Source organism: Erinaceus europaeus, chromosome 6, assembly GCF_950295315.1.
Source record: "Erinaceus europaeus chromosome 6, mEriEur2.1, whole genome shotgun sequence".
NCBI lineage: Eukaryota > Metazoa > Chordata > Mammalia > Eulipotyphla > Erinaceidae > Erinaceus > Erinaceus europaeus.
The window spans coordinates 2,135,664-2,162,594 of record NC_080167.1 but is presented as its reverse complement, the minus strand read 5'-3'; the positions used below and the strand labels follow the sequence as shown (position 1 = coordinate 2,162,594).

The following is a 26,931-nucleotide window of genomic DNA, read 5'->3' as shown; positions in this document are numbered from 1 at the left end:
TTGAACTGGGGTTCCCATGGCGGTCCCTGCGCTGTGCACCACATGCACTTAACCCACTGCGCCAGCACCCGACCCCCGTATCGTTACGTCTTTACCCCTTTTACATCAGCTTTTTTATGTTTATGAAAGAAAAAGAGTGCATTCTGCCCCCACTCATGGGAATCCACTTGTGTGTTCTCTGCTGCTCTCTTGAGGTCAGGAATCGAACCCAGGACCTCGCACGTGGCAAGGCACACTCTCCAGGCCTGAGTCACCTCCCTGGCCACTCGTTTTCATTTCTGACAGGAGCCTATCCAGCTGTCTCAGCGCCGTGTTGACAAGGCCACCCATCACCCCACCTGCAGCCTTGTCCATTACTACCAGGTTCCTTGCAAAGGCTCAAGACCTCAGCAGTACCTTCACCAAACTGAATGAAAAGCCATGACATTTATTTAGAATTTAAAAAGAAAAAAAAAGCCTTGAACAGAAACTCCTGAAGGAAAAAAACAAACAAACAAACAAACAAAAAAGGACAGAAGTGAAGGGGTGCGGCTGTCCAGCTTCAGACAGACCTGGGAGCAAAACCTGGCGCTGAAACGCAATGGGACAGAACCGAAGATCCACAAACAAAACCCTCCACACGTACGAGCAACCAGCTCGGGACGCGGGGCACAGGCCCGTCCCAGGTGAGCGAGGGGGAGCCGGAGAGGTGGCCCAGCAGGGCGAGCCGTCCTCGGACGCCGGCCTGAGGCGCTGGTGCTCTGATCTCGCTCTTCCTCTCGGAAAGACACAGACCGCACAGGGGCACCAAGCAAAGAGGAAGCAACGCGGGCCGTGGAGTCTCACCCTCTATCCAAAAAGAGAAAGAAAAAGAAGAAAAAAGTCCACTGAAGCCAAAGGATTCTGCAGGCACAGAAACCTCACGAGCCCTGGTGGCAAAACAGGAGACGAAAAGCCCTGTGACATGGCCCCTGGGACCCTGTGTCCTGGCCCCTGCGTCCTGTGTCCTGGCCCCTGTGTCCTGTGTCCTGGCCCCTGTGTCCTGACCCCTGTGTCCTGGCCCCTGTGTCCTGGCCCCTGTGTCCTGGCCCGTGTCCTGACCCCTGCGTGAGGAGTGACAGGGAGCTGTGCCGGTCCGTGTCTCCCTCCCCCGTTTCTCTGCACAGACTATAATTTTGTCAGGAACTAGATGCAGTTCCTTCCCTCCAGGGCTGGTGGGCCTTGGCTTGCTTATTTGTACTGAGACTCACTGCTGGTTTCAGAGAGCTCCAGGCCAGTGTGCTGGCTTCCTCTCCCACCCTGATCACACCTGGCTGTGAGCCGCCCTGTGTAAAAGGCCCTGTTATCTTCAATTATCTTCCACAAAGCCCCGAGGGGGAGGTGGGGGGTGAGAAGGTAGGTGACAGAGAGGAACGCCAGCCTACCACCCTTCCCTGTGAGAAGACCTGGGTTCCATCTCCCACACGAGAGAGCGCTAAAGACAAAAGCAGACAGGCGAGCAGGTGGTGGCGCACACAAGGACCCAGGTTCAAGCCCCAGGTCCCCACCTGCAGGGGGGAAGCGTCACAAGGAGTGAAGCACGGCTGCATCTCTCTCTCTCTCTCTCCCTTTTTATCTCCTCCTTCCCTCTCAATGTCTCTACCCCAAAATAAAAACGATGGAGCTGGACGGCGGGACACCTGTTTGAGCGCACGTTACCAACATAAAAACTAAAAATGACAAAAGCAGGCAAACACCAAAGTGTCTTCTCTCTATAAAAATTAATTAATTAATTAAGTTAAATTTGGACCAGACCAGCAAAACAACCCAGTTGGATAGTGCATTGCTTGTCATGCACATGACTCAGGTTCGAGCCCGGCCTCCACTGCACTGAAGGAAGCTCTGGTGCTGTGCTATCTTCCCGACCCTGCCCTTCCTCTCTGTACAGCTCTTCCTAGTGTCAGCATGGAACCATGAAATCCCAGGGTCGGCCAAAAATACGACGGCCAGGGAGCTGGCTCAGTACTTAGGGCAGGCCCTGGGTGTGAGTTACACCAACTGAAAAACAGAAACAGAAACCAATGCCTGGGACATAACTCGCTCCCCAAATAACCTAATCGAGAGGTGATTTGTGCTGGGTCCTCCAGAGAGCAGCATAGGACCCCCACCCCCACCCCCACGAAATCCACAGTTCTGTCCCCAAGGTCTCTCAGCAAAACACCCAGTTCTTGCATACACTTCCTTCTTTGATTTCTTTACTATAACCAAGTTAGTCAGAAGTGTATTGACCTTTGACAATGCAGCGGTTAGACTTGAACTGTGGCAAACTTTGTGCACCTTTAGGGTACCGATTAATAACAATGTCTTAAATGCTGACGGGAACAAATGAGCTGGGTCAGGCCTGAGATTGTAGAGGAAATCAACGTTCCACACTCTCAGCAAATACAATCATGACCTGAGGGAACAGGTCAGGAGCTAGGACGCTGAAAGCCTGCTTCTCCCTGTCCTGAAAACCCCTACACCAGGGCAAGGGAAGGGGCTGCAAAACTGTGGTCTCATAGCTTCTCCAGCACTGAAACACCAGCTCACAGACGACCCGGGGCTCTGAAGACCCTGGGATACTGGCCAGGGAGGTGTTTCAACTGGCAGAGCACAGGACTTGCAAGCCTGAGGCGCCCAAGTCGCCCCCAGCTGATTTTATTTCCTTGTTCAGACCAGACGACCAGTCAGCTCTGGCTCATGGTGCTGCAGGGGCTGAACCTGGGATTCTGGAGTCTCAGGCAAGCCGATTATGCTACCTCCCACACCCTAAATGAGGCGACTCCCAAGATCTGACTCTATGTCATGTCATAAACGACTGCTACCTACCACCATGCTGGAAACTAGATGGAAAAATGAGTAAAGATACCTTCTCTTGGGCGAAGAGATAGTATAATGGTTATGCAAACAGACTCTCATGCCTGAGGCTCTGAAGTCCCATGTTCAATCCCTGGCACCACCATAAACCAGAGCTGAGCTCCTGTGTGTGTGTGTGTGTGTGTGTGTGTGTGTGTAGGTGGCGCAAAGCACAGGGACCGGCGTAAGGATCCAGGTTCGAGCCCCGGGCTCCCTACCTGCAGGGAGTCGCTTCACAGGCGGTGAAGCAGGTCTGCAGGTGTCTGTCTTTCTCTCCCCCTCTCTGTCTTCCCCTCCTCTCTCCATTTCTCTCTGTCCTATCCAACAACAACATCAACAACAATAATAATAACTACAACAATAAAACAAGGACAACAAAAGGGAATAAATAAAGATTTTTTTTTTTAAAAAGTCTCCTAGGAACCGTGATGCTATCACCCCGCCCGCATAGACCTTCCTATCAGCTCAACTTTTCCTCTCGGAGCTACATCAGATCTGCTGAAGTCCAGAAAACCGGACAGGCCGCAGGGAGTTTGCACAGCAGCCAATACACCGGACTTCGTGCCGGAGCCCCACAAGTCCCAGGCCGGATCCCGGCACCAACTTTCTTCTTTTATTATTTTTTTAATTTCTTTTTAATATTAATTTATTTATTCCCTTTTGTTGCGCCTTGTTATTTTAACTTTCTTTCTTTCTTGCCTCCAGGGTTACCGCCGGGGCTTGGTGCCAGCACCAGGAATCCGCTGCTCCAGGGGGCCATTTTTCCCCCCCTCGTTTTGTTGTCCTTGTTATTGTTATTATTGTTATGGTTGGATAGGACAGAGAGAAATGGAGAGAGGAGGGGCAGACAGAGAGGGGGAGAGACAGACAGACACCTGCAGACCTGCTTCACCGCCTGTGACGTGACTCCCCTGCAGGTGGGGAGCCGGGGGCTCGAACCCGGATCCTCTCTCCGGTCCTCGCGCTTCGGGCCCTGTGAGCTTAACCCGCTGCGCTCCCGCCCGGCCCCCGCCAACTTAATCGATTTATTATTGGAGGGAGACGGAGAGAGAAGAAGAAGGGCGGGGGAGACGGGGAGACGGAGAGACACCCGCCGCGCCGCCCCGCCCGGCCACTCGTGCGGCTCCCGCTGCAGGTGGGCGCCGGGGCTTCGAACCCGCGTCCTCGCCGGGCCCCTGCCGCGTGCGCCCTCCCCGCGGGCCGGCCCGCCCGGGAACAACGCCTGAGCCGCGCCGTCGGGCCCTACCTCGCAGCTGAACTCCATCTCGGCGTCCATGGTGGCGATGCGCACCGTGAAGGTCTTGGGCTGCTTCCTCTTGAGCGAGCTGAAGCTCATGCGGGAGGCCAGGGCCCCGGCCATGGCGGCGCACGGCGCTAGCCCCCCTGCAACCCGGCCGCCGCGCCCCGACCGCCCGAGGCTGCCCCGCGAGCGATCGCGCCGAGCTCGGCCGCGCAGGCGGCGCACGTGCGCGGGTGTCACCGCGTCGCCCCGCGCCCCGCTTCTCCCGCCTCGCCCTAACGCTCCGCCCAGCCCGCGCGCCCCGATTGGTCGACGGCCCCCGTGAGGGCCCCGCCCGCCTCGCAGCACGTGCCCATTGGCCGAACCCTCAGGGAGGCGGGATCTCCGGCTCAGCCCCGCCCACCCCCCGGAGGTCCACCAATAGAGAGCTTGCTTCTCGCTCCAGCCCCTCCCCCGCACAGGAGTCTGCGCGGAATGGCTGCCGCCGCTGTCACTCCAGGGCTTCTGCGCACAGGGACCGCCTCCTCCGGAGCGGCAAGCTTGATTGACGTGCGGGGCCGGAGTCTGTCCCGCGGGCTGCGCGGTGCCGGGGTCGCCGGGTCCAGGGGCACCGGGTCTGAGAGACACACCGCGCCCAGGGAACGGACGTTCATTCCAGAGCACAGCCCTGGGGTGCGAGGCCCTGGTTGACACGGGGCTCCGGAGGCGCAGGGGTCCGGGGACAGAGGGACAGACGGACACCCGGTCCAGCGGGCGCGGCCCTTGGCGGTAGCGGCAGGCCAGGCGCCCTGGAAATGCTGGTTCCCACCGGGCAGGTCTGCACGCTTGACACCTGACGACATGCACTAGCCGCTGCTTTATATATTTATTTACTTATTTATTTCTTCCCGTTTGTTGCCCTTGTTTTTTTAATTGTTGTAGTTATTGTTGTTATTGATGTCCTTCGTTGTTGGATAGGACAGAGAGAAATGGAGAGAGGAGGGGAAGACAGAGAGGGGGAGAGAAAGACAGACACCTGCAGACCTGCTTCACCGCCTGTGAAGCGACTCCCCTGCAGATGGGGAGCCCGGGGCTCGAACCGGGATCCTTACGCCGGTCCTTGTGATTTGTGCCACCTGCACTTAACTGGCGATGTTACTGCCCGACTCCCTTTAATTTAATTTTTTTTTTTACTGCCACCAGGGTTATCATTGAGGCATGTTGCCTGCATGACAGATCCACAGCTATAGGTGGTCACTTACTTTCTTGCTTTCTTTCTCTTTCTTTTTCGTTTCATTTCTTTCTTTCTTAATTTGATAGGACAGAGAGAAATTGAGAAGAGAGAAGCAAATAGGGAGAAAGACAGAAAGACACCTGCAAACCTGCTTCACTACTTGTGAAGCTTCCCTCCCCCTCCGCAAGTGGGAGCAGGGACTCAAACCTGGTCCTTGCTCATGGCGATGTGCACACTCAACCGTGCCCCTGCCAGACTCAGATTTCCTTCTTTTAGAGAGAGAGCAAACCGGAGCATCGTTCTTGCATGTTCAGTGGCAGGGGTCAAATTCAGATTTTACACTGCCAAATCCCGTGCGTCGTGACCACCGTGCTGCCTGCCTGCCACTTCTGTTTGCTTGTTTGTTTGTTGTATAAATACCGCGCGCTGACCGATGGCGCCACTGGAGCTCCGTGCTTGTTTGTTTGTTTTCTTTTTGCTGCAGCATTGCTCAGCTCTGGCTGATGGTGTTGCCAGGATTCACCCTGAAACCTCAGAATCTCAGAAGTGTACGTCTTTTTGCATAACCACTGTACTATCTCCATGGCCCCTATTTTCACTTTTTTGACAACTTCCTCTGGTGATTCTAAAGTTAAACACTGTCCAGACCAGGCTCTGCCTAGAGGCAAATTCCCAGTCAGTCCGAGGACCTTAAGTGTTTGCAGAGCGACTACAGAGAAAATAGCTGGAACAAACACATGAAGCACAGGGCTCACAAGCCAGAAGGACTTGGCCCCATCTCTTGCTCAGCATATGTGGAAGTAGTGCTCTGGCTTCCTTCTTTCTCATGAAATTCTCTCTCTCTCTCTTTTAAAAAAATATTTTGGGAATCGGGCATAGCACAGCAGGTTAAGTGCCCATGGCGCAAGGACCGGCGTAAGGATCCCGGTTCAAGCCCCCGGCTCCCCACCTGCAGGAGAGTCACTTCACAGGCGGTGAAGCAGGTCTGCAGTTGTCCGTCTTTCTCTCCCCTCTCTCTGTCTTCCCCTCCTCTTTCCGTTTCTCTCTGTCCTATCCAACAACAATGACATCAATAACAACAAAAATAGTAACAACAGTAATAAAACAAGGGCAACAAAAGGGAATAAATATTTTTTAAATATTTTATTTATTCATGAGAAAGATAGGAAGAGAGAAAGAACCAGACATCACTCTGGTACATGTGCTGCCAGGGCTTGGACTCAGGACCTCATGCTTGAGAGTCACTGCTTTATCCACTGCGCCACCTCCTGGACCACAGGAAATAAGTATCTTTAAAAATATATTTTATTCATTTATCCATGAAGAGGATAGGAGAGAAAGAGACATATGGAGCCAGACGTCACTCTGGTGCATGTGCTGCCAGGGACTGAACTCAGGACCTCATGCTGGAGAGTCACTGCTTTATCCCCTGCGCCACCTCCTGGACCACATGTGAAATTCTCTATAGCATACAAATAAATAAAAGAAATAGGGGCCGCAGTAGCGCAGCAGGTTAAGCGCACATGGCTCAAAGCACAAGGATCCTGTTTCAAGCCCCCATCTCCCCACCTGCCGTGGGGTAGCTTCACAAGGTCTGCAGGTGTCTGTCCTTCTTTCCCATCCAAGTACTAAGCAGGCCCGACCCTGCTTAGCTTCAGAGATCAGACAAGATCGGGCGTGTTCAGCGTGGTATGGCCGTAGATAGGTGTCTGTGTTTCTCTCCCTCTCTCTGTCTTCCCCTCCTCTCTCCATTACTCTCTGTCATATCCAACAACAACAGCAATAACAACAATAATAATAACAATAGTGGTCCGGGAGGTGGCGCAGTAATAAAGCTTTGGACTCTGAAGTATGAGGTCCCAAGTTCGATCCCCGGCAGCAGATGTGCCAGAGTGATGTCTGATTCTTTCTCTCTCCTATCTTTCTCATAAATAAATAAAATCTTTTTTTAAAAAAATGAATCCACCGGGAGTCGGTGGTAGCGCAGTGTGTTAAGTGCACGTGGTGTAAAGCAAAAGGACCAGTATGAGGATCCAGGTTCGAGCCCCGGCTCCCCACCTGCAGGGGAGTCGCTTCACAGGTGGTGAAACAGGTCTACAGGTGTCTATCTTTCTCTCCCCCTCTCTGTCTTCCCCTCCTCTCTCCATTTCTCTCTGTCCTATCCAACAATGATGACAACATCAACAACAATAATAAAACAATAAGGACAACAAAAATTTTTTTAAAATGAATCCACCACTTTAAAAATAATAATAATAATAACAATAAACAAGGGCAGCCAAAGGAAAAAAAATAGCCTCCAAGAGTAGTGGATTCCTAGTGCAGTTAGTGAGCCCCAGCGATAACCCTGGAGGCTGTATACATATCAGCTTGAACCTAGTGATGCTGAAATTGTGTTTTTTTTCTGGTGGCCAGCAAACCCCACCCCAACCCTGCTTCCCATGGTAAGAACCACCTCCTTAACAGCAGATGTTCCTGTCACCTAGGTAATTCACTGCAAGGGCCGCAGGGACTGAATGTCTGTTTTCTGTGATCTCACAGGACACAGTTCCACTGCAGGAATGGGCTGCCGGGTGTCTCAGGAATGACACCATCTGTAATTTCACATGATCCAGAACCTTCTGTTCCAACCGCCCCCTGTGGGTGAGGGAGGGAACCGCACCCCCGAGCATCTGTGCACCCACACCCACTTGCTGGGGCTTGGCCTTGCGTGTGGCTGTGCATCTCTCCGTCGCTCTGCCTAGCTGTGGGCACGACCCTGAAACAGCAGCACCGTGTGCCCGGCAGCTGGCCTGTCTTAATCACCGATAGCCACCCCAAAGGCGTGGATTCGGGGCTTGTGCATCACTACGGCTCTATTCCGTGAACGCCACAATGATCTTGCTATTGCTTTAGTTTTTAAAAAATATTTATTTCTTTATTCCCTTTTATTGCTCTTGCTGTTTTATTCTTGTAGTTATTGTTGTTGTTCTTTGTTGTTATTGCTGTTGTTGGATAGGACAGAGAGAAATGGAGAAATAGAGGGGAAGGCAGAGGGGAGGAGAGAAAGACAGACACCTGCAGACCTGCTTCACCACCTGTGAAGTGACTCCCCTGCAGGTGGGGAGCCAGGGGCTCAAACCAGGATCCTTACACCAGTCCTTGCACTTTGTGCCACCTGCGCTTAACCCGCTGCACCACTGCCCGACTACATGCAGTGGTACTCTGCCTGTGTGTGTGGTTTTTTTTTTTTACGATTTTAATTATTGCGGGGGCTGGGTAGTGACTCACCTGGTTGAGCACACATGTTACAGTTTGAAAGGACCAGGTTCAAGTCCCCAGTTCCTCCCCTGTAGGAGGAGGAACTTCACCACTCGTGTAGGAAAGCTTCACGAGTGGTGAAGCAGGGCTGCAGGTGTCTCTCTGTCTCTCTTCCTCTCTATTATCCCCTTCCCTCTCAATTTCTGGCTTTCTCTATCCAATAAATAAATAATGATAATTTTAAAAATGAAAATAAGATTTTATTTATTTATTAATGAGAAAAATAAGAGGAGAAAGAGAAAGAACCAGACATCACTCTGGTACATGATCTGGCAGGAATTGAACTTGGGACCTCATGCTTGAGAGTCCAAGGCTTTATCCACTGTGCCACCTCCCGGGCCACTCTTTCCATAACTGATAACAGCACAGGGTGTGCACTCCAGAAAGGTGGACTTGACAGTGAGGCTCCTGCCCGTACCAGACAGCCAGAAATCAAAGCTTCCCCGTCCCTGTTCCGCTTGTGTGGAGTCTCCCAGGGGCTGGAGGTGCAATTCTCTGAGAGCAGCTGGACCTGCGCATAGAGCCATCCGTAAAGAGCCGGTGACACCGCCACGGCCGGGCCATTTATTTTCGGGGTATCTCTCTTCCTCTCCGGCGGGGTGGTCTCCAGGGGAAAGGTAACGGGTTGGTTCTTTCTTGCTCACGACAGGGGTGACACGAAGTAAAAGACACCAGGGGACTCTTAGCGTGCCTAGAATCTGAGTCCTAGAGTCCCAGGATCCTAGAGTCCATTTATTGGCAAATAGACATGAGTTAAATAGAAAATCAATGGGGGTGATTATTGTTGAAATATGTCAGAAATTACAGGTTTCTTAACAGTCAGCATGCCCCTAAGGTAGAGGGCTGGTATGACAGGAATTGATGAGATACAAGACAGTTATTCTCCATGACACAAACAACTTAATTATCCAAAGGTATTTGAGAGAAGCATAGGGGTTAAACCCGTAGGGTGAGACAGAGAGAAGATGGATATCAAAAGGCCATATAGTTTGGAATTTCTCTTGGCTGGGGTCTGAGGTGTGTGATGAAGTGTGTGATAAGGTGTGTTCTTCTGTGATCAGAAGGTGACTTTGAATGAGTGAATCTGTGGCCATGTGGCCTGCAGTTAATGGAGGGAAGTACTGGGGTATCTGTGGGCCTGAGAGTCAAGAAGGAAAGAACCAAGTCTGAGTTTCCCCCCTTATGCTCACCTCGGTTGAGAGAGACTCACCAAGAGGTTATCTTCTCAGACCTCCATCCAAAGATGGGGGTGGTTCTCCCTAAGCTCTATCAGGCTCACACATGTTCCCAACAAGACAGAAATTGAGAAGGTAGGGGACATAGAGAGTAAGAGAAACACAGAGACGCCTGCAACCCTGCCTCACCACGCATGAAGATTTCTCGCTGCGGATGGGGGAAACCAAGCCCTTCTGCCCTGTGATGTGTGTGCCACCTCCTGGCGCCTCTTTCTTGATTGATTGATTGATTGATTGATTGATTGATTGATTTTTTCCACCAGGAGTATCACAGAGGCTGGTGCCTGCACCAGGAATCAACTGCTCCTGGAGGCCATTTTTATTTATTGATTTATTAATGTTCTGAGCGCTCTCTTTTTTATGTATTTAATCAATTTTAAAAGTTTCATTTATTTAAATGAGAGAGAGAAGAGTGCTGCTCGTACCTGGCACCCTAAGGTGCCAGGATCAAACTCTGTAAATGCCCTGCCGCCTGGCCCTCAGGACCCCTGAGCACACACCAGACGGCCTGCCACAGGCCTTGCCACCCTCCCCGGTGACTGGCTCAGGCCCATGCCCGCAGAGAGGTCCTAGCCGGGAAAGTGCTAGGGCACCAGGGTGACCCTCGGGCGTCCGATCTGCAAAGGCGTGGTGACAAATTACGGCAGTTCAGAAAGCCCTAGGGGAGTGGGGTGGAGGACAGCACAGGCTCATTTCTGCTTTCCTTGAGTTCTTTCTTGATTTGTTGATGTGGGAGGCAGAGTTATTAGATGTGAGGGAGGAGCGGCTCTGAGGAGAGACCAGAGTCCAGTCTCTGGCACTGCAAAATGTCAGAACAATACTCACGCTTTCTCTCACACACTCATTAAGTCAGTCAGTCGTTTTTGGGTTTTTTTTTTTTCTATTATCTTTACTTAAGGGATAGAGACAGTCAGAAATTGAGAGGGAAGGGGAAGACAGAGAAGGAGAGAGACGCCTGCAGCCCTGCTTCATCATCGTGAAGCTTTCCCCTGCACGTGGGGACTGAGGGCTAGAACCTGGGTCCTTGTGCACTGTAACGTGTGCGCTCGACCAGGTGTGTCACCACCCTGTCCCAATCAACAATTTAAAAAAGAACATTTCAGGGCAGAGGTAGATAGCATAATGGTTATGCAAACAAACTGGCATGCCTGTGACTCAAGTCCCAGGTTCAGTCCCCTGCACCACCATAAGCCAGAGCTGAGCAGTGCTCTGGTTAATTTAAAAAAAAAAAAAAAAAGAACAACATTTTAAAACTTGTTTTGCTTTATTTTACTTAGATTTGATAGGACAGAGAGATTGAGAGGGCAGGTGGCGGTAGAGAAGACAGACAGACAGACACCTGTAGCCCTGCTCCAGTGCTCGTGAAACTTCCCCTGACAGTGGGAACCAGGGTCTTATACTTGACAGCATGTACACTCAAACAGGGGTGCCACTGCCTCTCCCCCGTGCAGGGGGGAGTTTGATTTCCACCTGCTCAAAGCAGGGCACCTTCTCACTCTGCCCTCCCCATCCTCAGGGCCTGGGTGTGTCCTGAGGAAGCGGCTGGGTGGGGAGCACCTTCATGTGTCTGACCTGCAGGCTATAGGGCGTGTTTGAGGCGGGGCACAACAAGAGCCCGGGGTGCTGGGAGGCAGGGCCTTGAGGGAGGCTCAGTGGTCAGCGCACAGCCTTCCTTGGGATGCATTGGATCGACCTTCCCGTGGTGCATCTCGTGAGTACCCATTCATTGGGGAAACTGTCGATCCTTCCTAGCCGACTGAATCCACATGGATCCCAGTCACTTTCAAAGCCAGCAACAAGCAGCTCCTGACAGCTTTCAAGCTGTTGGTCCTGCTCTTTGAGTCCTCCAACTTAATGTTGAGAGGCTGTCCTTTGCCAAACGCGTTTATTGGTCAATTGGTGATACAGCATCAGGCAGATGTTATCTGCCTACAAGAAACACATATAGCAGTCGATGAAGCTGCTCGATTCACCATCAGTGAATTCGATTTAATATGCTATAAGCTCCATCCTAAACACGGCCGAGCCATCTACGCCAAATCGTGTCTTGCAGACGTTTACCATACGGCCTCTTCGACCTTCTAAGACTCCATTACTATTGGAACTATTCAGCTCGTCAACGTATATAAGCCTCCCAGTGCCTCATGGGATAATGAGGTCCTGCCTAGCCCGAATCACCCAGCCGTTTACGTTGGAGACTTTAATAGTCATCACCAAGACTGGGGATATTCCTCCACTCGTGCTGACGGCTCTATCTTAGCCGACTGGGCTTCAGCGAATGACCTCTCCCTATTATACGATCCCAAACAGCCAGGCTCTTTTCACAGTGCTAGATGGAATAAAGACTCGTCACCCGACCTGTGCTGGATTAGCACAGTCAACAGCCAAGCCTTTCCCGCTACGAGACAAGTTCTCAAGATCTTCCCGCACAGTCATCACCGCCCAGCTATCATCCACATTGGTCTCCAGCTCCCACTGATTCTGTGCTCGGAGAAACTAAGATGGAACTTTCAGAAAGCAAACTGGCGTCTGTTCAGTGATCTTACCAACAAATCCATTCCTGCAATTCCAATTCTTCTTCTAGCGTTTGCCCTTCTTCCGTAGCCAGTCAACAGCATCAGGTTGAGCCTGATGTAAAGTTTCGAGACCTCCTTTGAATCTGGAGAGGTGGCAGTCGTTGACTATGTGGGTCATAGTCTGTCTGTAGCCGCAGGGGCAGTTTGGGTCGTCTCTGGCTCCCCAGCGATGGAACATAGCAGTGCACTGGCCATGGCCTGTTCGATAGCGATGGAGGAGGGCCCAATCATAACTTCCTAGGTCAAAGCCGGGTTGACGCTTGCAGGGGTCTGTGATGAGGTGTTTGTTCTTTACCTCAGCTGACTGCCAGCTCTGTTTCCAAGAGACTGGAACAGAGAAGTTCAGTGTAGGCTTAGGGGACCAGATTGGGTGACGAGACGTCAAGCGTTGGACAGGGTGGGCGAAGATATCCATGTATATTGGCAGGTCCGGTCGAGCGTAGACATGGGAAATGAACTTAGATGATGCCGCATCCCAATGAATATCTGGCGGGGCGATGTTGCTAAGAACTGGCAGCCATGGAACCGGGGTGGAACGGATGGTTCCAGAAATTATCCTCATGGAGGAATATAATTTGGAATTGACCAAGTGGACATGGGGGCTACGGAACCATACTGGGGCACAGTATTCTGCAGTGGAATAGCATAATGCCAGAGAGGATGATCGTAGTGTGGAAGCGCTCGCACCCCATGAGGAGCTGGCCAGTCTTGCAATGATGTTATTCCTCGCTCCCACCTTTGCTGCAGTATTTATGAGATGTTTGTGAAATGACAGAGTGCGATCGAGAGTAACGCCAAAATAGACTGGCTGGGCTTCATGCCGGATTCTCGTATCGCCAAGCTGCACATTAAGCTCACGTGAGGCCGAGGCATGGCGTAGATGAAAAACAGATGATACCGTTTTTGCAGTGCTAGAAATTAGTCGCCATTTTTTACAGTCATCAGATATCAGAGACATGTCTTTCGTGAGTGTTTCCTCGAGGATGTTGAACTTGGATGCCTGAGTTGCACAGCAGATGTCATCGGCGTAGATGAACTTCCTTGAAGAAGTTTCTGGGAGGTCATTGATGTAAATATTAAATAGTGTAGGAGCCAGAACAGAGCCCTGGGGGAGGCCACTAGAGACAAGTCTCCATCTGCTAGACTTGTCACCCAGATGTACCCGGAATCTTCTGTTTTGGAGAAGAAACGATATAGTGTTGGCCACCCATGGAGGCAGGCATCTTGAGATCTTGACCAGGAGACCACGGTGCCAGACCATGTCATAGGCTGCTGTGAGATCAACAAAGACAGCACCCGTCTTTAAATTCTTCTGGAATCCATTTTCAATGTAAGTTGAGAGGGCCAGGGCTTGTTCGCAGGTAGATCTTCCTAGGCGGAAACCAGCCTGGGTGGGTGATAGGAATTTCTCTGTAAGAGGAGAAATACGTGACAGAAGCAGCCTCTCAAGGAGTTTGTAACACACGGAGAGGAGAGAAATTGGTCTATAGCTGGCGGCCAGTGTTGGGTCTTTCTTTGGTTTCAAAACCGCTATAATCTTCGCACGATGCCAAACTTTGGGCATAGACTCAGATTCTAAGATGTGGGACAGGAATGAAGCGAGCCACTTCTTTGCCGCGGGGCCCAGGTTAAGAATGAGTTCTGGGGTGATGTTATCATAGCCAGCAGCTGTTCCCGGTTTAACCCTCTTCAAAGCGTCTTCCAGTTCAGACAGTGTAAAGGGAGAGAGTTTTAGAGATGGACAAGATAACTGGAAGTGGGATGACCACTCGTGGGAAATTTCTCTTTTCCAGACTGGGTCGATCTTTGCACGTCCAACTTGAGTTAGGTGACTGGCCACTGAGTTTGGAGATACGGGAGGATGGGAGACAGGAGGGGGTTGTCTACCGGCACCCAGTCTGTGAAGAAGCTTCCAGGCCTTCCTACTTGAGTGGGTGAAGTTCAGACTTTCCGTGAGTTGTTGCCAGCGGGCTTGGTGTGCTGCATCCAGGGAGGCAATGAGATGGTCGGCCACATCTGGGTCGCCCGACTCATCATACTGCTTTAGTAGTTGCTCGCATTCAGCATCAAGACAAGGTGTATAGTTAGCACGTCTCCCACGAGGAATGGCTTGGGAAGCTGCTTCGAAGATGGCTTGGCGGAAGCGCCTGTAGGAATCTTCAGAGGGGATAGAACCTGGGCTGTGCACACACCTTACTGAGTGAACTACCCAGGCCCTGGCGTTTGAGCTCTCATCAAGTCCCAGTAGCCCCTGTGGCAGTGAGAACCCCAGGGACAGGGGTTCTGGGACTTGGCCCCTGCCGCCTGAGGCTTCCCAGCTGGGCCTGAACCACACTGGCACCTCTGGCCCCCGCCTGCAGCCGTCTCCCACGGGCTGTGCTTCCCTGCTTCCCGGTGTGGGCCAGGGAGCTCTGGTCAGCCCTGGATGGTGAGAGTGCGGGCTCTTGGGGGTCTGGGTGCCCGGGGCCCTGCTCTCTGTGCTGCCGGTGGCACAGAAATCGAACCCGTGCCTCCGGCTGTGGATGCACAACCCTCCGAGAGCGCCAGCCTGCGGTGTCTGTCCTTCTCCCGGCGCTGACTGAGCCCCTCTCTGCAAGCAGGGTGGAGTACGGTGTCTGTCCTTCCTTCCTTCCCGGCTGAGCCCCCCTCCGCTCACAGGGTGGAGTACAGTGTCTGTCCTTCCTTCCTTCCCGGCTGAGCCCCCCTCTGCCCGCAGGGTGGAGTATGGTGTCTGTCCTTCCTTCCTCCCAGCGCCCACTGAGTCCCTCTCAGCCCACACGGTGTAGTACGGTGTCTGTCCTTCCTTCCTTCCCGGCTGAGCCCCTCTCTGCCCGCAGGGTGGAGTACATGGAGAAGAGCAAACACCTGCAGGAGCAGCTCAACGAGCTCAAGACGGAGATGGAGGCGCTGAAGCTCAAGGAGCCGGAGACGGCGCTGGACGCCCTGCACGAGAGCGCCGAGCGGGCCGGTCCCAGCAGCAAGCACAACACCGCCAAGAAGGTGCCGGCCCGGGGCCGGGAGCGAGGGGACCACCGGGTGGGCCCCTTGCCCTGGACGTTCCCGGACGAGGACCCCGTTTCCGACCCCCACCCTCCGGCCTGGGCCTGCCCGCCTCTGGGCGACAGAGCTATGAGTCCCCCGGGAGCCCCGCGCTCTGTGCAGAGCTCAGAAACCACATTCGGGATTTTTTTTTTTAAAGACACTGCTCACGCTTAAAAGGGAGCCGCCAGAGGAACCGTGACATTTCACTGGCAAGTCCTCCCCTGTATCGCTGCCGGCTTCATCTTTCTCCCCCAGTATTCCAAGTTTCAGCTTTTTTTTTTCCTTTTGCCTCCAGGGTTATCGCTGGGGCTCAGTGCCGGCAGCCAATTTATTCCACTTTATTGAACAGGACAGAAAGAAATTGAGAGAGGAGGGGGAGATAGACAGACACCTGAAGACCTGCTTCACCGCCTGTAAAGCGACCCCCCTGTAGGTCGGGAACTGGGGGCTCGAACTAAGATCCTTGCACGATGCTCCGCGGCTCCTTACATTTCAGCCCTCACTGACCCCCAGTAAGAACCGAGTGTGTGTGTGCAGTGGGTGAGCTGTGTCTGCTAGGGTCTGCGCATGTTCACAGCTGGAGAGAGGGCCTAGGGTCTGGAGAGTGGGCCTAGGGTCTGCGCATGTGCACAGCTGGTGGGAGGGCCTAGGGTCTGCGCATGTGCACAGCTGGAGAGTGGGCCTAGGGTCTGCGCATGTGCACAGCTGGAGAGTGGGCCTAGGGTCTGCGCATGTGCACAGCTGGAGAGTGGGCCTAGGGTCTGCGCATGTGCACAGCTGGAGAGTGGGCCTAGGGTCTGCGCATGTGCATAGCTGGAGAGCAGTCTCCCAGCCTCTTTTTTTTCTTTTTCATTCCTTATTGAGAGGACAGACACCCCTCCACACCACTCCCCCAGCCAGAGTTCCCCTGATCCACCCATGGTCCTCCCATGGGGTGCTGGGGTTCGGGCCCAGGCCTCTAGCACGCAAGGCGCGCGTGCTGTCCAGTGAGCGGACGCCCGAGTCCTCTCTTCATTCCAGTTAGCCTGGCGCCGGGCAGAGAGCCTGCCATCCCGACTTTCTCCTGTTAGGTCAGATCATCTCCGGCCCGAAATGGAGACGTCTGAGGGGCTGAAAAGCAGTGCCCGGCTCGAGGACATCTAGCCAGTGTTCAGTGTAGAGGTCTGGCTTTATTACTAGATCTAAAGTGTCCGCGGCGTTGATGGCACAGGCAGACCTGCTCTCAGGCCGGGGGTTCGCACGGGCAGGTCCTCTGCATCCCCGTAGTGCTCCCAAACTGATTTTCCTCACGGTTCCCAAGTTGAGTTGCAGAAGTGTTTTTTTTTTTTTTTTTTCTTTGCCTCCAGTGTTATTGCTGGGGCTCGGTGCCTGCGCTACAAATCCACTGCTCCTGGAGGCCGTTTTTTCCCTTTTGTTGCCCTTGTTGTTTATCGTTGTTGTTATCATTGCTGTCATTGTTGGATAGGACAGAGAGAAACCGATTGAGGAGGAGACAAAGACAGACACCTGCCCTGCTTCACTACTTGTGAAGCAACCCCCCTACAGGTGTGGAGCCGAGAGCTCCAACCAAGATCCATATGCCGGTCCTTGTGCTTGGCGCCACATGCGCTTAATCTGCCCAGCCCCCGGACTTAAGTGATTATTACTGATTTGACTAAAAGGCATCTCAGAAGAGCTGACCTGGTGTGCACTTGAAGGCCTTCCCAGTAGTACCTGTTAGGCACTCCCTTCTGTGACAAAACTAGGGTACTTCTGGGTACTGAACTAGGGTTGGTTTTTATTTTATTTTATTTTATTTTTACCAGAGCACTGCTCAGCTGTAGCTTATGATGGTGTGGGTTACTGAACCTGGGACATTGGAGCCTCAGGCATGAGAGTCTCTTTGCAGAACCATTATGCTGTCTAACCCCGCCCTTATAGTTATTTTTTATTTTTTATATTTTTATTTACAAAAAGGAAACATTGACAGAACCATAGGATAAGAGGGGTACAAATCTACACAATTCCCACCACCAGAACTCCGTATCCCAGCCGATCCCCTGATGGCTTTCCTATTCTTTATCCCTCTGGGAGTATGGATCCAAGGTCATTGTGGGTTGCAGAAGGTGGAAGGTCTGGCTTCTGTAATTGCTTCCCCACTGAACATGGGTGTTGACAGTTGGATCCATACTCCCAGCCTGTCTCTCTCTCTCCCTAGTGGGGTGGGGCTCTGGGGAAGCGGGTCTCCAGGACGCATTGTTGTCTGTCCAGGGAAGTCTGGTTGGCCTCATGGGAGCATCTGGAACCTGGTGGCTGAAAAGAGAGTTAACATACAAAGCCAAACAAGTTGTTGACTAATCATGGACCTAAAGGCTGGAATATTGCAAATGAACACTTGGGGTCTCCATTTTGGAAAAAGCTAGTAGGACTATTTTAGGTCTGTTCCAAGGGGCTCATAACTGTACTAGTTTTTGTCTGTGCCTGGCATCTGATATGCAAGTGGACCCAGGTTATTGTCTGGGGAGATGATGTCATGGCTGGAAAAAGGCCCAGAAAGCTGGGTCAGGGAAGAGAGTAGCCCCCTAATATGGGAAAGGTGTCTACATATTGACTGCAAACCCCATCAATTTGATGTGATCTAGGGCCCACATTCAGCATAGGAGCCTGTGTGACCTCTGCATCCCTGTAGATCTGAACTCACTTTCTGTGGGCATGAGGAGGAACGTTCCAAGCTGCCCCAATTTCAGGACCCATCTTCCTCGGGTGGGGCATAGAGTATGTTGTCCAGACTCCCTTCGGAGGATGCAATTTTCTCTACCGTGGTTGATCCAAGTTGAGGGCAAGGCCCTATGGGGGCCCACAAAGGGGTCTGTTGTGTTGTTCCTGATAGGAATGACCGGTAACAATGGAGAGAGGGATTTATTGGAGGTCTAGGCCCATCATGTCTGTTTGGGAATCTCAGGACTCCCCAACCAGGGCCCCAGCTGATGGGGCGGCCTGAGAGTGACTAAAGAGGCATCGTTAAAGTCTGCCAGTCTCTTGCCCTCATTCAGCTTTTGCAGTCCTTGCTGTGATGAGGTTTGTTTTTGTGCTGTCTTGTTTTACTGTGTCATCTTCCTTCCTGTGATATGTGCACGTTTTCCTTCCTTCCTTCCTTCCTTCCTTCCTTCCTCCTTCCTTCCTCCTTCCTTCCTTATTTCCTTCCATCCTTCCTCCCTTTTAGTTTTCCAGCATGACTTTTTAAAAAATATTTTTAAATGTTTATGTATGATTGTATAGAGACAGAGAAATTGACAGGGGAGGGGAGATAGAGAGGGAGAGAGACAGAGAGACACCTGCAGCCCTGAAGCTCCCCCTGTATGGGTGGGGACCAGGGGCTTGAACCTGAGACCTTGTGCACTGCAGCGTGATGCTTAATCAGGTGCGCCACCGCCTGCCTCCAGCATTTTGCCTTTAGCTCATTTCCATCAGGCAGATATCCCCATCAGCAGGACTGATACTTTAAATGGCTATGAAAATGAGGTGTTTGCTTGTCTGCTGGGTGGCAGGACACCCCACCTGCCTACTCTCTGAGCACAGAGGGAGCCAGGCCTGCAGCTGCCTGTCCTCTTCTCGTGCTTGTGTCTTCCTCCTTCCTTCCTTCCTTCCTTCCTTCCTCCCTCCTTCCTTCCTTCCTTCCTTCCTTCACACAACTTTGCACATTTGTTTTCAAGATGTTGGTTTTTAGAATCTGAAATTTGAATAATAGCACAGCATGCAATTATGGAAGTCAGCAGAAACACGTGCTTTACAAAGTCGCGCTCAAAGACTCTGAAGTCGTTAAGTGGTGGACTACTTCCCCAGCCGTGGCTGTTTTAGCGAAGGGCCTCAAATAGGCGCAGGCTCCGCAGGAATCGGAGTCTTTTACTGGGAGCAGCAGCGGCCCTCTGGCCGTAGTAAGGAGAAACGGAAAACATCGGCTTGGCGCGTCAGTCTTGACCTCACTCTGCAGTGAGAACTGCTCCAGCCTGTGTGTCTGGTGAGTGCCCGCCGCTCTAGTGAGCACAGGAGTGGTGTCTGCTGCTTAACTTCGAGACAGTGGGCCACACAGAAGCCACACACTGCCTTTGTGGCAGTGCTGGGATACAGATGGCCTGGATAGACCAGGAGTGAGTGTGCTCACGTCCATGGGCGGGGACAGGGCTGGGCTGGATAGACCAGGAGTGAGTGTGCTCACGTCCATGGGCGGGGACAGGGCTGGGCTGGATAGACCAGGAGTGAGTGTGCTCACGTCCATGGGCGGGGACAGGGCTGGGCTGGATAGACCAGAAGTGAGAGTGCTCACGTCCACGGGCAGGCACAGGGCTGGGCTGGATAGACCAGGAGTGAGTGTGCTCACGTCCATGGGTGGGGACAGGGCAGGCCCTCAGATAGTGTGAGGTGTAGAGCTCGCACTCGCACCTGCAGTGTGTGTTCTCCGTCCAAGGCCTGAGGCCTGCTTTTCCTACCATTCTCCCCCACCCACTTTTCTTTTTTTTTTTAATAATTTATTTCTTTATTGGGGAATTAATGCTTTACATTCAACAGTAAATACAATAGTTTGTACATGCATAACATTCCCCAGATTCCCATTTAACAATACAACCCCCACTATGTCATTTATCATCCTTCATGGACCTGTATTCTCCCCACCCACACCCACCCCAGAGTCTTTTACTTTGGTGCAATACTCCAATTCCATTTCAGGTTCGACTTGTGTTTTCTTTTCTAATCTTGTTTTTCAACTTCGGCTTGTGTTGTTAAAATTTCGGAAGGCTCTTGCCGGGCTGGCTTGCTTCATGGGCGGGTAACAGAGACGCGGAGATAACGGCTGGGCAGGGAAGCTGTATTTCTTTATTCAGGAACAACGATTCATAAACTAAGACAAACTAATCACCAAACAGAACTCTGCTGTCTCTTTTCGGCGGCGCAAGCACTCTCTCTTTTACTCTCGAACTCAGGAACCCAGGAACTCTGTCTCTCTGGCACTCTCTCTTACTCTGTAACCCTGAAACTCTCGAACTCTGGCACTCAGGAACTCTGTCAGGCTTGAGAGTGAGATCATCCCATATTCATCTGTCTGTTTCTGACTTATTTCACTCAACATGATTTTTTCAAGGTCCATCCAAGATCAGCTGAAAACGGTGAAGTCACCGTTTTTCACAGCTGAGTAGTATTCCATTGTGTATATAGACCACAACTTGCTCAGCCACTCATCTGTTGTTGGACACCTGGGTTGCTTCCAGCTTTTGGCTATTACAAACTGTGCTGCCAAGAACATATGTGTACACAGATCTTTTTGGATGGATGTGTTGGGTTCCTTAGGATCTATCCCCAGGAGGGGAACTGCAGGGTCATAGGGTAAATGTCAATGGCCTGAATTCACCTATTAAAAGACACAGAGTAGGAAGATGGACCACCCACTTTTCTTTGTGCTTGACTGATACAAACCAAACCTCAGTTGCTTTACATTAAACATACTACCCAAGTTCTTGAAGCCTTTCTCTTCTTTTAAAAAAACTTCTTTGTTTTTTAATTTTTTTTACATTATTTTCTCTTTTGTTGCCCTGGTTTAACATTGTTGTGGTTATTGATTTTGTTGGATAGGACAGAGATAAATGGAGAGAGGAGGGAAAGACAGACAGGGGGAGAGAAAGACAGACACCTGCAGACCTGCTTCACCGCCTGTGAAGCGACTCCCCTGCAGGTGGGGAGCCGGGGGCTCAAACCGGCATCCTTATGCCAGTCCTTGTGCTTTGCATCACCTGCACTTCACTCGCTGCATTACCTCCTGACTCCCCAAGAACTTTTGTTTTATGAGAGAGGGAGCGAGACAGACAGGTGCGAGCACAGATGGAGCCAGGGCACTCGGACGTGCAAGCCCGGCCTTAGCGGCGGAGCCAGCTTCCTAGCCTGCTGCTCTGCTTACTTCTGCCCTCGCGAATCCTACGCCTCTAGCAGTGTATACAGCCGGTAGGCCGCAGGGCCCACAGTTCTCCTGGCAGGTTCACTTTAGCTGCATGATAACGACAGTCTTAATTTTCCTTTAAGCTTCTCAGAACTTTAGATGGGGGTGGGGAAGACATCTTAGTGGTTATTGCAAACAGACTCTTGGGCCTGAGGCTCTGAGGTCCCAGGTTTAAGTCCCCCACGCCACCATAGGCCAGAGCTGAACAGTGCTTTGGTTAAAAAAAAAAAAAAAAGGGAGCCGGGTGGTGGCGCAGCAGGTTAAGCGCGGGTGGTGCAAAGTGCCAAGGACCAGCGTAAGGATCCTGGTTCGAGCCCCTGGCTCCGCACCTGCAGGGGAGTCGCTTCACAGGCGGTGAAGCAGGTCTGCAGGTGTCTGTCTTTCTCTCCCTGTCTTCCCCTCCTCTCTCCATTTCTCTCTGTCCTATCCAACATCGACGACATCAATAATAACTACAACAACAAAACAACAAGGGCAACAAAAGGAATAAATACATAAATAAATAAATATTTTTTTTAAAAACCGCGAGAGAGCGAGTGAGTGAGGAAGTAGGAGGGCTTTATAGGTCAACACCCAGGAATGCCGTGTCGGGACAGGATTGGTGGGAGAGGCACCTGAGAATATCGCGGGAAGTGGCAAAGCCTGAGGGCAGAGACGGCATCCACGTGATTCCCCAGCAGCCACGGTTTCTGGGCATTGTCATGAGACTCTCAGGCTTCTCCTGGCATCATGTGATCTACACTGACCCAGGTCTCAGTAGCAGTATTTTCGATTTTTTTTTTTTTTTTTACCACAGCACTGTTCAACTTTGGCTTCTGGTGGTGCGGGGGATTGAACCTGAGACTTTGAAGCCTTAGGCGTGAGAGTACTTTGCATAACCATTATGCTTTCTACCCCCACCCTCAGCAATACTTTCCATGGCTCCCCAAGGCAAAAGTAATAGCTGGCAGTTCCATTTACCAGGTAGTTAAGGCCAAACAATTTAAAGTTTATTTCCTAATAACTATTTGGAAAATTGATACATATAATTGGAAATAAAACATGTTTTTAGTACTGTGTGTGCTGGACACTGAAGTGTCTTGTATCTTGGAATCAGAGTAGTCTCTGCACTTCTGTGTATTTCCTGTCCCACATTGATTTTTTTTTTCTTTTTTTTCTTTTTTTTTGCCTCCAGGGTTATTGCTGGGTCTTCGTGCCTGCACTACAAATCCACTGCTCCTGGAGGCCATTTTTCCCATTTTGTTGCCCTTGTTGTTGTACTTGTAGTTGTTATTGTTGTCATAGCTGTTTTTGTTGTTGTTGGACAGGACAGAGAGAAATGGAGAGAGGAGGGGAAGACAGGGGGAGAGAAAGACAGACACCTGCAGAACTGCTTCACCGCCTATGAAGCGACTCCCCTGCAGGTGGGGAGCTGGGACTTTGAACCAGGATCCTTATGCCGGTCCTTGTGTTTCATGCCATATGCTTAACCCGCTGCACTACCGCCCGACTCCCACTTGATGTCATTTATTGATGTTTTTGTCAAAACTCAGAACAGTTCTGTAGTGCCCAGTGATTTCCCGGGGTCTGCCTCAGTCCAGCTGGGAAGCTGTGATTCAGACACAAGGGGAAGCCTGCCCGCCCTGGGGTCCAGGCTGTGACTTCTTCACCTGGTTACTTACCCACTTCTGTGCTTACTCAGAAAGGCACAGCATTTCATTGTGGGCAGGTTGCTGTCCCTGCCTCCCGTTGCTTAGCCATCACAAGCAGGGTATTAGCAGGTCTGTCCAGGCCTTTCTGTCGCACAGCTGGTTAAGTCTCACCTAGTAATTCAAAAGCCTCTATAGGCCTGAAAGCGTGACACTTGTGCTGCTAAGTTATCTGCGAAATTTAATATTATCAAAGACCCAAACTTATGAACTAAAACGGTGACACTTTTGGAGGTAAGCAGTAGACGTGTTTCACTTAAGGAAAACTTTGTCTGTTGTCACCTTGGCTGTGAAGAATAAAAAGACCTGACACTTCCTAAGAGTTGGAGGGCGGGCCGAGCACTCATATTCATGTGCGCCGTGTGTCCAGAGATGGAGAGGCTGGGAGAGAAGCAGGACTTGGAGAGGGCTGGCTGTCCAGTGTGTGCTGTAAAATAGGTTTGTTGACGCACTGCACCAAAGGAAAAGACTCGGGGCTCGGGGGTGGGGGGTTCAGGTCCCGGAACATGATGGCAGAGGAGCAGCTAGTGGGGGCTGAGTTGTTAGGTGGAAACGTTGCCGTGTGCAACTATTGTATTGCCCTGTTGACTGTAAACCATTTGCCCCCAATAGAGACATTAGAAAAGAAAGACTTGTTACATGTGAGACATTTGTTGTACAAGTCGCATGAGACACAGAGATGCAGAGAAATCAGCACCCCTTTGGTGCACGTGGTGCTGGGGATTGAACCAGGAGCCACACAGATCGGACGCCCAGTTGAGCTCGGTCCCTGATCGCGCTGTCTGATGTTCCTAACGGTGACAGACAGGGTATAGATGATGGATGGGGAAGAGCTCACTGAGCTGACCCCTGGTCTTTTTAGATCTCTTTCCTCCCCTGTAGAAATCAGAATTATCTCAGTGAGGGAGAGGAGGCCATAAAAACATTAAGGGGGCCAAGTGGTGGTGCACCAGGTCGAGCACACGGTTGGGTCCCAAGGACCAGGTTCAAGCCCCCAGACCCCACCAGCAGAGGGAAAGCTTTGCGAGTGGTGAAGCAGGGCTGCAGGTGTCTTTCTCTCTCTATCTCCCCCTTTCCATTCCATTTCTGGCTATCTCTATCCAATAAATAACCAAAGATAAAAAAAATTAGGATCAAATGTCCAGTAGGTAGTACACTGACACAGTGCGCTAGTATAGCACAGTACAGTATGACACAGAGCTCAGGTATAGCACAGTACAGTATGACACAGAGCACTAATGTAGCACAGTACAGCATGAGACGGTGCGCTGGTATAGCACAGTACAGTATGACACAGAGCATTAATATAGCACAGTACAGCATGAGAGGGTGCACTGGTGTAGCACAGCACGGCATGAGACGGTGCGCTGGTATAGCACAGTACAGCATGAGATGGTGCACTGGTATAGCACAGTACAGCATGAGATGGTGCACTGGTATAGCACAGTACAGCATGAGAGGGTGCACTGGTGTAGCACAGTACAGTATGAGACGGTGCACTGGTGTAGCACAGTACAGCATGAGACGGTGCGCTGGTATAGCACAGTACAGCATGAGACGGTGCGCTGGTATAGCACAGTACAGCATGAGACGGTGCGCTGGTGTAGCACAGTACGGGATGAGACGGTGTGCTGGTGTAGCACAGTACGGGATGAGACGGTGTGCTGGTGTAGCACAGTACAGCATGAGACGGTGTGCTGGTGTAGCACAGCACAGCATGAGAAGGTGTGCTGGTATAGCACAGCACAGCATGAGAAGGTGTGCTGGTATAGCACAGTACAGCATGAGACGGTGCGCTGGTATAGCACAGTACGGGATGAGACGGTGCGCTGGTGTAGCATAGCACGGGATGAGACGGTGCGCTGGTGTAGCACAGCGCAGCATGAGACGGTGCGCTGGTGTAGCACAGCACAGCATGAGATGGTGCGCTGGTATAGCACAGTACAGTATGGGAGCGCATTCATGTGTCTGACCTGCAGGCTATCAGGCATGTGCACAGCTGGAAAGCAGTCTCCCAGCCTCATTTTTTTCTTTGTCTTTTTGATTCCTTACTGAGGGGACAGACACCCCTCCACACCCCTCCACCAGCCAGACTTCCCCTGATCCACCCATGGTCCTCCCATGGGGTGCTGGGGTTCGGGCCCAGGCCTCTAGCATGCAAGGTGCGCGTGCTGTCCAGTGAGCGGACGCCCGAGTCCTCTCTTCATTCCAGTTAGCTTGCCGCCGGGCAGAGAGCTGCCTCCTCTGGTGTGAGCTGGCAGGAAAGGTCTCTCCCCATCCGACTACGCGCTTCTCTCCTGGCTGCTGTGGCTTCTGGGCTTCCCTCCAAACAGGTCTTTCACCCGTGGGTGGGCGGAGGCGTCGGGTGCCTCCCCAGCTGTGGATCGGGTCATGGATCGGTCGTGGGGCACCCAGAGCCCAGGTTGCCTGTTGTAGAGCCAGATGTTGTAGTGCGCGGGTCGCAGAGAAGAGAGAGAGAGGGTCCAGAGCAAAGAGGAAACACAAATCTTTATTAGCACTGGCACCTCAGAATTGGGTATTAGAGAAGCAGGTTGGGCCACGTGGAGGTAGAGAAAATGGCAGCCTCACACAGTAACCTTTCCTGCCTCTGAACACCAGACTGGAGCGCCGGCAAGAGAGCGAGGTGCAGAAGAAGAAGGGTTTTTATAGGAGTAGCTTTCATGAGAATGGGAAGGGGGAGGAGTAACCATAGCATCCAGGATAGGATGATAACTCTCGTGAGAATGGGAGGGGGGAGGAGTAACCAGAGCACTCCAGATATCACGGAGATATAGACAATGTCCTGAGGGCACAACATGGCTGAACAGGCACTCCGAGAATGTCCCAACTCTCCAGGGAATTAGCAGTAGCCTGAGGGGACAACATGGCAGATGTGACTGCATTGGCACAATTTCCCAGCAGTCCCCGCCACCCGCACGGGCACGGCGGAGACTTGGTGAAGGGTGCGCGTGACGTGGCGGATGTCACAGGATGTGTTCTTGTCTCTCTTCGTTCTGTTTTGCTGGGTTAGCCTCAAGCCCAAGGCAGAAGACCTATCTGCATTTGAGCCCTCACAGTAGGTTTCTCCAGGTGGTCTGTGTGGTGGCGGCCCCGCCCATGGTACTAACCCTGCATGAGCTTTCCTGTCCCTGGCGCTGGCCAAGCCGTGCTTCCAGGGTCGGACGGCGACCGGAAGTCCTTCCCTCCAGGGCTCACCGGCAGGCAAGGAGAGGTCACTCCCCGTCCTGCCGGGTGCGTCTTGGTGGCGTTGTCTTTGGATCGGTGACCCAGCATGGAAGCGGGGTGAAGCGGGGTGAGAACACTGCCTCTCTGGGGATCAGGCCTCTTGGGGTGAGGCCTCTGCAAGCCCACACGTGGCCGGCAGCCCCCAGCAGCTGTGCGTGGCCCTGGAGGCCCCCCACCCCCACCCCCACCCAGTCCATTTTCTTCTCCAGGAAAGTAAGCCTGTGGCTCTGGGGCGTTGCGTGTAGTCTGGCCTGCTCTGAACATGTTCCTGCCCGGGCTCCTCATGGCGGGGCCGGGGGCGGGGGACTAGAGGGAGTCCCCGGGACAGTGGGGGGCAGTGGTCTGTGTGAGTCCCCCTGCTGAACACACTGACCGCCGCCCTTGTGCACAGCCCCTCACCTGCAGGGACCAGAGCCAGCCCCCAGAACACTGCAGCAGCCGCCGGCAAGGGCACCTGCTCATCTGCGGACAGGGGCTCCCCCAGCCCACCCGGGTGCCTGGGTGCTCCCAGCGGCCCAGCTGGTGCTGCTTCTGGGGGATTCTTGGCTCGGTGCTTCCTGGAGCCCACGGCGG

The 26,931-nt window shown here is 52.3% G+C and overlaps 2 protein-coding genes across 6 annotated transcripts in view; one reads left to right on the top strand and one right to left on the bottom strand.

The window, feature by feature from the left end:
- The window catches only part of LOC103119336 (NF2, moesin-ezrin-radixin like (MERLIN) tumor suppressor), a 58,522-nt gene extending 54,237 nt beyond the window's left edge, over nt 1–4,285 (bottom strand). For all 4 annotated transcript variants that reach the window (XM_060192872.1, XM_060192873.1, XM_060192871.1 and 1 more), the window contains exon 1: nt 4,100–4,285. In XM_060192872.1, the coding sequence (XP_060048855.1) occupies nt 4,100–4,213 (114 nt within the window). In that variant the 5' untranslated portion in view covers nt 4,214–4,285. The remainder of the gene's footprint in view (nt 1–4,099) is intronic.
- The window catches only part of LOC107523668 (merlin), a 263,651-nt gene that overhangs the window by 224,820 nt on the left and 11,900 nt on the right, over nt 1–26,931 (top strand). The window lies entirely within an intron of this gene.